The following is an 11,073-nucleotide window of genomic DNA, read 5'->3' on the forward strand; positions in this document are numbered from 1 at the left end:
GTGGAAAAGGCAGTAGAACCGGCGCGGCGGCTGCGCGCGCCCTCGGCCCCTGCCGCGAGTTCCGTTTCCGCGGCCCTGGGGGGGATATTCCTGGCGACGAGGGGGGTCAGCAGCAGGCTGCTGGTTGGCGATGTTGTGCACTTGCTGTTGACTGCGGCCATCTCGACCGGAGTCTGGTTGCGGAGTCCTCGTCCACGTGCGGCTGGACTGCAGGGCATCTTTGGGCTTCCGCTGCGACTCAATCTTGCGCTGGTGGAGCTCTTCGGATTTGGCATATTTTTCAAAGAGCTGATATAGCTCCTGGAGGTTTTTGGGTGGATCTCTGATACAATGACTGTAGAGGACGCCGGCACGAAGGCCACTGATGGCGTAGTGGATAGCGATCTGATCATCGACGGAGGGCAGCTGTGACTTGAGTGTTAGGAATTTGCGGTAATACTCCCGCAGAGTCTCCTTTTCCAGCTGCTTGCAAAGCGAGAGCTCGGCCAGGGCGTCGGTGTCTGGGCGGTACCCTTGGAAGTTGAGCAAGAACTTGTCTCTGAGGCTTCTCCATGAATCAATGGACAGCGGAGGCAATCTGGTGAACCAGGTGAGTGCTGGGCCCTCTAGGGCGATGATGAAAGACTTCGCCATTGTGGCGTCGTCCCCTCCGGCGGATGCAACGGCGACTTGATAACTCATTATGTACTGCGCCGGATCGGTGCTGCCGTTGTACTTGGGATATGCCCCTGCTCGGAAGTTAGCTGGCCAAGGCGTCACTTGGAGGTGTGGCGCCAGGGGACTTCGCTCGTCGAGGTAGTTGACCCCTTGGAATGGCGCGCCGTGCTGGAAGGCGTGGTCATGCTGGGGGAAACGCGGGTTCTCCGGCTGCGCCCGGTGTTGCAGGGGTGGGCCATGCTGCAGGCCGAGGTGGCCTTCGCGCGTGTCCTCCGGTTGCGCGCGCTGCTGGAGGGGTGGCTCTTGCTGTAGACCGAAGTGGCCTTCGCGCTGCATCAGCGCGATCTCGCGCTCGAGGTCTTGGGCTTTCTGCTCCTCGTCGCGTATCATCTGCCGCACCTTGGCTAGTGCGGACACACGTTGGCGCTTGGCTTCCAGTATCTCTTTCTGCCTCTGGAGATTGCGGTTCTTGAGGCGCAGGGCGCGCAGCTGTAACTGTTCTTCTGTTGAGACGCCGAGGACCTCGCCGTCCTCGGTGAGATCCGCGCCCTCCACTGGGGCGAAGCCTGGGGGCGGCTGCGATTGTCCTTCGGGCCCGCAGGTGCGGAAGGTGTCGTCTTCGCAGGTGCGGGGAATGTTGTCTTCAGTGGGCTCTTGGTGGGTGGATTGGGTGAGGACGAGGGCCTTGCCCTTTCTCGCGACCAGCAGTGCTGCCTTCGCAGCCTCGTCAGCCTTCGGGTTAGCTCTCTTGGGTGCCATCGCGGGTGGTCTTGTCGTAGCACGAACGGTGGGCGCCAAATGTTGGAACTTGCTCTCAGCAGCAAGGAGGCCAACAAGGATGAACAGTGGTGACAACAGGGATACGTGCACGGGGGCAAATAGCTCTGTTAATGTCTAGCCTCTCACGGACACTGTGTGGGGGTATTTATAGGTATCTGAGTGCCCAGCGCCTCGTGTTAAGGACGCATGTGCCCTCGGACACCTAGTTTATCCCCAGAATATTCCCATAAAGCAGGGTTACAAGCTGTACTTACAAGAATGCCTTTACAAACTAGGCCCGTAACACAACGGCGGTCACGCGGGGCCCGTTACAATGGGCCAGATCACACGTGGGCCTCAAAGCAGGACGAGGCCGTGCCGCGGGGAGACGTCACCGCAGACCTTCGTCTGGTGCTGAATGAAGCGAAGGGTGTCCCTGCCCGTTTTGTCTTCGTCAAACCAGCGATTGCAGCGAAAGGCGACGAGCGAAGGGTGGCGTCTCTGCCTTCGCCCCAACACTGTCCATGCTTGGCAGCAATCTTCATTGCCACTACCTCCAACATTGACATCTGGCGTCACTATCGTCAACAAGTTCGAACGGCGGAGTTTGAGGAGATATCTGTATGACATCTTGGCCCTACTCTATCTAACATCTCTCTAGAATTCGAACGGCATAACTCGTTTTTTTTAAAAAAAAATGATGAAGCAGGAGGAGACATTATGCGGCATAATCCGAATGGCTCCATGGGTACTAGCGATGGATCCAGGAATTAATAAAGCTCTTAGCCAATTTTAACATGACAAAAATACGATTATAAACATATTGTATGAAGTAAAACAAAACTAAGCCTTAAGACGGAGAACATAGCGATCACCAAGTAACATCTTCACTCCTAAGACGTTGAGAAGACACAAATACAATAATATTATGGATCTACTCATCTTTATGAAAAGAAAAAACACACACATAAAGCAGTAACTAACCTCAAAATAACAGCCATTTACTCTTTGATAGATGCATCTTGAGGCTCATCAACAGGAATTAATTTTTTTATTCTTAATATAATCTATGATGGCTTCGGTGTCTATTTTGTACAAGTGTTACACAATAACGTTAGTTGGTCCAGAATACTCGGCCGCCACTGAAGATAGGATTGCTGGGGCTGGGTGATGGCATGGCTCTGCCGCTCTGGATAAACTGACGAGAGGATAGGAGGACTTGGAACGGGTGAAAGAGTCATACGTACACGGTACACGACCCCCCAGCCGGCCGTATATATACACGTACACGATACACCATGTCTTGCGCTGGAAAAACCGAAACTCTTGCGACGCTGGAAAGTTTTTTTTTTTTAGACTGTCACCGTGGGGAGAGGATCCCCACCTGATCGCTGGCAGCACCGGTGCCGTTTTGGTGGGTCGGAGGAGTTACCGCTTTCGGATCGTTTTTTATGCCCGCGTTCGCGGGTGTGTAACGAACCGCAACCGCTAAAGCATGACACAACGCCACGACGATGGCTTCTTGGGTATTGCTCGCACACCACGCACGGCTTTGATGAAACTGTGTCTTTTTATTGAGTCCACGGTAAATTTTACCATTTGCGCCGATCTTTTTTTTCCTGATTACGATTAATATCTGTCATCGATTGTTAATATGAATTCTCGTTTTTTTTCGAAAGATATTTTTTTGTCTTTTTTAGTTTACTAGTCAGATATAATTTATAAATATCATATGGCTATTTTTTTTAATAAAGCATAAAAAATATATGTAATCTATTAGTTAGATGTGAGTGTAAATATAAATCCAACAACTAAGTTTCAAACCACCACTAAATTGTTACATCCATCGCCGTGATCGTGGGTCGCCTCACCCACAGGGTGGAGGAGTCTTTATGGCTAGGTACAACCCAAGTTATACCTACATATAAAAACAAAAAATAATAGACCAGTCATAGAAACACATGGTTAGCATAATTTATGATGATATGGAGAAGAAACAAAAGAAAATCACAAACTCGTAGATTTGAATAGTTATTTTAGTCGGGCATCTAGTAGCACAAACACAAGTATTTATGAGAGTGGAGTTGGCCTGAAGGACAATCCACCAATAGTGGAAGAAGCTATTGAATCTTAGTTAGAGGACGATGAAGAGGTTCGATGTGAAAAAGATGCCAATAGTAAAGGTATAACCAATGAGTTTTATATAGGTCATGATTCTTAGCAATTTATTCTCATTTAGACAATATCTTACTTCTATATATATGTTGTGTATTTTTATTGTATAATTTAATTAGTTATGTACTATTATATGACGTAGAGCCGTATCTAAAACTTTTATCCATGCTCTGCCACTGCTCACCCACCAACCGTCGAACCAGTCTATCACAGGGAGACCTAGAGCCAATGCGTGGTCGAGCCGAGCGGCCACGTGAGAGCGCGACTATCGCAAAAGCTCTTGTGCATGTCACTCATTTATATATACTAGTAACTGGCTCGCGCCCCACGTGAGTCCTTGACCGCTGTGTCTACAGTTAGAAGACTCTACACAGTTAAAAGATCGCTATTATAGACATATATGAGCAACAATATATATTGGTATATACACATTGAAGTGGTATATACATCTACCAAAGCGACAAAATATTAGTCTCAATGATCACTAAATAATGATGCATTCTAAAAAGGTTTACAATGAGTTTCCGAAGCTACAAAACAAAGAAAAATCAGATCAAATTTGTGGTATTTATATTGATCAAATTTGAGATATTTATATTGAAGGAGAGTGGAAACAAAGGAAGAAAACGATGTGTATGCACATAAATATATACGTAGAGATAACATTCAAAGTCACATATTAACGATGTTTCCTTTCTTTCAATTATTACATAATTGCAATAAATACCGATAGCATTTCTTTTTTTAATCTGACAGCAATGCTACAATTATCGAAATGATAAAAGCAAGTTTTTTATGCATATCAAAAAGCTTCAGCAGCATTACTAAAGTAGTGAGGCAAGCATCAAAATTTTGGAATTTGTTACTCTTTCTTGCAAGCACTCTGAACTCTGAAGGCAAGTTACAGAAATTTCAGAACGTGTAACCCAGGCAAGATTTGTTTTACCCAAGCTGTATCTGCTGGATCCTGGATTACATGAACGAAGCTAGACAAAGATATTCCTTCTCTTGAGAAGGAAGAAACAGAGCTATGTTCCCTAAAACAAAGAAACACAAAGGAAAAGAAGAAAAATGCCTCCTTCATAAACCTTCTTCGGAGCTACATGCACGTAAGAAATAAAGGCCTGTTCAGAAAATAAATATTGATTTCCGAACTGAACAACTATAGCCACATCCATCCAGGGAAGCAACCGTGAGTCACTGCAAAAGCAGCAAGAAAGCAGAGAGAATAGCGAGCAGCGGCAGGGATGCCACCGCGCCGCCGACAGGGCATGTCCCAGATGGCAAGAACCTCGGGTCCTGAGGTAACACCGCCATGGAGACCCTAGGCGGTCGCGCCGGGCAGAACGGTAACGGTGACACGATCCTAACAGCAATGGCAAGAATGGCGTGCCGTCGTCATCTACGACGCAGGCGACCGGCCACAGCAGAAGCGCCACAGCCAGCAGGATTATTCGAAATATGTAGCATGCTGGCTGGCTTGCTTCTTTCAAATTCAAGCTCAAGTTTAGAAATTTTTTATGACAATGCAGTTTTTTGTATTCAGAAATTACAGTGTACAACATTGGTAGTGAAGACCCTCGTGGCTAGCAATATGCTACGAATGCTTCTAGAGGGATCAGGGAAATACAACAATAAGATATGAAGATTGTAAATATTTTTGGTCATTCCTTGGAGGCTTGGACATCCTAGAATCTATTGATAGGAAGGCACCAAGGACAGAACAGAACAATGGTTAAGGCAGCAGCAGCCGTAAATAGTAGAGTAGAACTAACCACAAATGCTGAATGAAAATTTGTGAAACGAAATGCATATGACTTTCACTTACGGAAAGCAAGATGTGTCTTCCTGTCTCAGTAGTCAGCACCAATCGGAGGTTGTCGTCGCTCTCGGTGTTGTCCGCGGGAGTGGGCGACGGCGACGGATTCCTGTCAACTAGTAAGAGCCATCCCAGTGGCATGATGGCCGTCTCCGGCTCCGCCGAAGCAACCCGTGGAAGGGATTTCGGCCATTCGAAGACTGGTACAGCAGCGGTGGCCCCATGATACCGGCGTCGCCTACAAATCGTAGATGATGAAGCGGCTGGGCGGCGCCAAAGGTGTAGTCGTCACCATCATCATCCATCTTCATGTTCGTGTGCTCCTGTATGCTGCTACTGCTCGTGTTCGATCCCCATGGTCGGACGGCGATCACGAAGATGACTGAGAAGTAAGCCACTGCCGCATCCCATGGTCGAAGGGAGGTGTGCGAGTGAGGGTAGCGGCAGCGAATGGAGGATGGACGAGGACGCAGACCTAGGCGTCGGTGCCTCAGGCGGGAGGGAGGTGTGCAGGTGAGGGCAGGAGATGGAGCCATGGAGGTGATAGCGGCACCGGTCTGCGTGTTGGTGCCCCTTTTCTCATGTCTGCTTCGTGTTCTATCTAGAAAGATCCTGTCGTGTCTGGTGTGGCCAACGCAGCAGATCGTATGCTTGTGTTGTAGAAATCAAAGGATATAGAGGAGGTTGTAGGCGTTGATGGCCGTTGTCGACGAATCGTGCGACTTACAATTGAAGTGATGACGTGGCCGCATGAGATGCGACCTTTGCGTTCGCCTTTAATATATAGAAACTAGTAATAGGGCGCGCGCCTTGCGTGCGTACCTCTTTACTTAAGAAGAAAACTTTTAGAGTATTTTTTGGTTTTGTTTAAAGCCCTTGGTTATTTGTACATACCATATGCTAATATTCCTTGTAACAAAACATCAACCAACATGTTAACATGATCATGATAGTACATAAAGTATAGCAGTAGGAACGATAATAGATCATGATCTAAATATTTATTCACAATAAATTATGACCTTTAATAAATTTTAGTTCAAAAATGAATAGATATAGTTCTCGATCCTAATCTAATTTGATTCTTAAATTTTATAGTGCAAAATTTATAGTCTATTACCCTACACTTACTGTACACAAATGCTCATATGGACAGAAATATGTAGGTAGCACAAATTGTATCGCATGGTCATCTATCATATTTTTCTCCACGATGGTGAACAGATTATAAAATGAACATCTTGGATGTCATCTTATCTACAAAACATCTCTTGTGCAGTGCATCGATTGGCAATGTCTCTTGCATGAAAAGAGATTGTGGAAGTCACCAATTATTTTTCAAATTTACCCACTGCTTCTTAAACTGAAATACTGCTATCACAGGATGTGCTAGTGCTAGCAGCACCAAATCACCAACTGAGAGACCAAATCAGAGAAGATTAAAAATTTTGGGCGAGTAGAAAGATGCACTGTCGGAATCTCCTTTTGTGTTTCCAGAGCACATGTGCGCTTGCGTAGGTGGCCGTGCAGTGAGCCACTTCCCAAATACGGACGAAGGATACCTGGTGGTGGGCGCTGGGCGGCTTCTTCTCCGCCTCCGCCGTGGCAGATACAACCACACGACGGCGCGTCCGCGTCTCTGAACACAACATGTGCGGCCTGCAACGGTGTGAAGCTGATGGCCAGTGCCGGGCGCGTGACGCAGCGGGCACTGGGCAGGCCGAATGCGGAGCGGGACACGTGGCGGGTGGGCCGGATGCAGTGTGGGCCACGCCGACGTGGGTGGCAGGAGGATGCACATAGATTTGGGTGGTTGCGGGTATGTGTCGCTCAGCTGTGAGGGTGGAATCGATGGATACCTTATATACCTGGACTGCTCAAGTTCCCATGGCCACCATCTGCAGCAACTGAAGGCAAAGACAGCACCGGACGTGATGTACAGATGGGGTTGCAGTGGGAGGAGGAAGTGAGAGAGGGAGCGGCAGCAGCCATGGGCGGCGTGAAGCTCAGAAGAGGCCGCGACCGAGCAATTGAAGAGAGGCGGCGGCCGAGCCGTGGGAGGGAGAGGAGTCTGGAAGCATCGTAACTTTGGGTGTCGCTGAAGACGGGAGAGGACCGTCGGCTACCAGAGGTGTGAGTCTGAACGTTGGATGAGGATCGTACGACGGAGAAGAAAATCGCTGACGTGGACGCACCAGTGGCCAGATTTGCTCCCAGCTTTAATATATAGTAATTGGAAGATTTTTTTCCACAATCCAACTTATATTCGAAGTATGTCTTGCTTGCATGCATCACCGCATATCCGCTAGCATTATTTCATAGTGTTACGCTTGCCTTTCACTTTAGTCCTACCTAGCATTTGTATGTTGTAATGTAACTTATTACGCGCTAAAGTTTAGTCCATATTATATCGAATGTTTGATTATCAACTATAAGTATTAAATATAGACTAATTAAAAAACTAATTACATAGATTAGACTAAATGGCGAGATAAGTCTCTTTGTTTGATATTATTAGTCTGTCTATATATTTACTTAAACACTTTTTCTAGTGGTCAAATGCTGATTTTTATCTTCTCTTTAAGGAATAAAATATCCGCCGTTTTATTTGATTTTTTTCTGCATTAAGGTGACTCAGCTTTAAAGTATCTCCAAAGGACTCTTTATTTATTGACTCTCTATTTATAATCCCATAAAGATTACTTCCTCTGTTTCTTTTTAGTTGTCGCTGGATAGTGTAAAATTGCACTATCCAGCGACAACTAAAAAAAACATAGGGAGTATTATTCTATATATAGCATCTCACTCCAACAGACTATTTATCTAGTTTGACTAGTCAGGGTGGCTAGCCAAGTTTTGCTAGTTAGAGACAACGGAGATTCGAATAGATTGGCAAGTTAGATAGCTAATCTGATAGAGAGTTTTTTTTGCTGTTGAGTAGCAAAATTTTGGCTTGACGAGACATTTGACTAGTCTATTGAAAATGCTCTTACATGTTCATAGACTAATGGTAAAGAATCGTTGTCTGAAAATATTACTCTTTTCGGGTTTTTTTATTTGTCATCGATTAGTTCAAAAATAAAATAACGAGCCACAAATATTTAAGAACAGAGTTAGTACTATATTTCAGGCAATTGAAATATAGCAAGTCTATTGATTAAAGCAGAGGATCTTATCGGTTATTGCCCACACATAAATCATAATGCGTTTCACCCGGATAAAAAATCAAGGCATTTATATCAAAGGTAACATGCTAATGCGTCATTACTGTTGAAAAAGCAGGCTCTCGATCACGATTTGATTGATAATATAATGCAGTTATTAGGACTGCCAAATACCTACCTGCGATTTAAACTGCAAACAGTAAATTATTTGGCGTGCAGTTGCCAGATCAGCAGCCATTTTCACCGCACTCCCCCGTCCCTTTTAAAAGATCCCTCCCTCTCAACATTCCACACACACCAGCTCCACTGCATCAAAACCCCTCATCACCCTGCAGCCTGCACTCATCAGACATGGTGCTCACCATGGCCAGCGCCCAAGAGGACTCGCTCCTCCTGCTCCTCCTGCCGACCACCTCCCCACTGCCGACCCTCATGGCTGTGTTCATCCTAGCCGCCGTCCTCCTGTGGCTCTCCCCTGGCGGTCCTGCGTGGGCGCTCTCCCGCTGCCGCCGCCCGCCGCCCGGGCCAACGGGCGTGGTCACCGCGCTCTCCAGCCCCGTGGCGCACCGCACCCTGGCGGCGCTGTCCCACGCCGTAGACGGCGGCAAGGCACTGATGGCCTTCTCGGTCGGGCTGACCCGTCTCGTCGTGTCGAGCCAGCCCGATACGGCGCGCGAGATCCTCGCCAGCCCCGCGTTCGGCGACCGCCCCATCAAGGACGCGGCGCGCCACCTGCTCTTCCACCACGCCATGGGCTTCGCGCCCTCCGGAGACGCGCACTGGCGCGGGCTCCGCCGCCTCGCCGCCAACCACCTGTTCGGCCCGCGCCGCGTGGCGGGTGCCGCGCACCACCGCGCCTCCATCGGCGAGGCCATGGTCGCCGACGTCGCCGCTGCCATGGCGCGCCACGGCGAGGTCCCTCTCAAGCGCGTGCTGCATGTCGCGTCTCTCAACCACGTCATGGCCACCGTGTTTGGCAAGCGCTACGACATGGGCAGCCGAGAGGGCGCCGTTCTGGACGAGATGGTGGCCGAGGGCTACGACCTCCTGGGCACGTTCAACTGGGCTGACCACCTGCCATTGCTCAAGCATCTCGACCCCCAGGGCGTGCGCCGCCGGTGCAATAGGCTGGTCCAAAAGGTCGAATCGTTCGTTGGCAAGATCATCATGGAGCACAGGACGAGGCGCGCAAATGGAGGAGTCGTGGGCGATGAGTGCATGGGTGACTTCGTCGACGTCCTTCTTGGCCTCGAGGGAGAGGAGAAGCTGTCAGATGAGGACATGATCGCTGTTCTTTGGGTAACAACACAGATCGAGTTTAACTTTTTTTTTCCCGTTTAACTTGCCGCGTAAAATGCATGTCATTCCTTTCGCATCTTAAACGTTGCGTCGTTCATGGAAAAAAATGGTCGCATTGAATTTGCGGTCGTTTTGAACAGGAGATGATCTTCAGAGGCGCCGACACCGTGGCGATCTTGATGGAGTGGGTCATGGCGAGGATGGCGCTGCACCCGGACATCCAGGCGAAGGCCCAGGCGGAGCTGGACGGCGTCGTGGGCATCGGGCGCGGCGTGGCGGACGCCGACGTCGCCAGCCTACCCTACATCCAGTGCATCGTGAAGGAGACGCTGCGCATGCACCCGCCAGGCCCGCTCCTGTCGTGGGCGCGCCTCGCCGTCCACGACGCGCACGTCGGAGGCCACCTGGTCCCCGCCGGCACCACAGCCATGGTCAACATGTGGTCCATCGCGCACGACCCCGCCATCTGGGCCGAGCCGGAGAAGTTCCGCCCCGAGCGGTTCCAGGAGGAGGACGTGAGCGTCCTCGGGAGCGACCTCCGCCTGGCCCCCTTCGGCGCCGGGCGCCGCGCCTGCCCCGGCAAGATACTGGCCCTCGCCACCACCCACCTCTGGGTCGCCCAGCTTCTGCACAAGTTCGAGTGGGCCGCCGGCGGGGGCGTCGACCTGTCGGAGCGCCTGAGCATGTCGCTGGAGATGGCCACGCCGCTGGTGTGCAAGGCCGTACCCAGGGTTCAGGGCCAAGCGGCCTCCTAGCCTAGCCTCCATGCATGCCTGATGCCTGGATGCCGTAGCGAGAGTGGGAGACTGATGAGTGTATGCCGTTATGTTTGTGTGTCCATGCATGCATGCATGCCTCGGCTACTGTAGCTTCTGGCTTGCTTGTTGTGCATGTCCTGCGTCGAGACCTTGCGTAGTATGATGCAGTATAATTTTAATAATAATATTATTATTAAAGGTTAAAGTTTTGATAATACAGTATGATGCGCCATGTTGTTGTTGGTGGTTAGCTTCTCATTGGTTGATAGTGTATGGTACCACATCCGAACTTTTTTATTTGTCATTTGTTAGTGTAAAATTTAACTATACAACGACAAATAAATAACAATGGAGGGATCGAGTACCATCCATGGCTGCATGTCTGAATGCATATATGCATGCAAGAATGAATGGTGTGTGTTCCTAAACGCCATACTACGAA

At 49.1% G+C, this 11,073-nt stretch overlaps 1 protein-coding gene across 1 annotated transcript; it reads left to right on the forward strand.

Moving 5' to 3' along the window:
• Positions 1–8,872: 8,872 nt before the first annotated feature.
• Positions 8,873–10,848, forward strand: LOC100381532 (uncharacterized). The gene is made up of 2 exons (XM_020541063.2): positions 8,873–9,873; positions 10,014–10,848. Exons 1-2 carry the CDS (start codon positions 8,926–8,928, stop codon positions 10,626–10,628), a joined length of 1,563 nt encoding a protein of 520 aa, XP_020396652.1. The 5' UTR covers positions 8,873–8,925; the 3' UTR covers positions 10,629–10,848.
• The last annotated feature ends 225 nt before the right edge of the window (positions 10,849–11,073 follow it).

This window comes from Zea mays, chromosome 7, assembly GCF_902167145.1.
Source record: "Zea mays cultivar B73 chromosome 7, Zm-B73-REFERENCE-NAM-5.0, whole genome shotgun sequence".
NCBI classification, from domain to species: domain Eukaryota; kingdom Viridiplantae; phylum Streptophyta; class Magnoliopsida; order Poales; family Poaceae; genus Zea; species Zea mays.

Coding starts and splice junctions, on each gene's coding strand:
- LOC100381532 (XM_020541063.2), top strand. CDS start 8,926: ATGGTGCTCACCATGGCCAGCGCCCAAGAGGACTCGCTCCTCCTGCTC. Junction 9,874..10,013: donor ACATGATCGCTGTTCTTTGG/GTAACAACACAG, acceptor CGTTTTGAACAG/GAGATGATCTTCAGAGGCGC.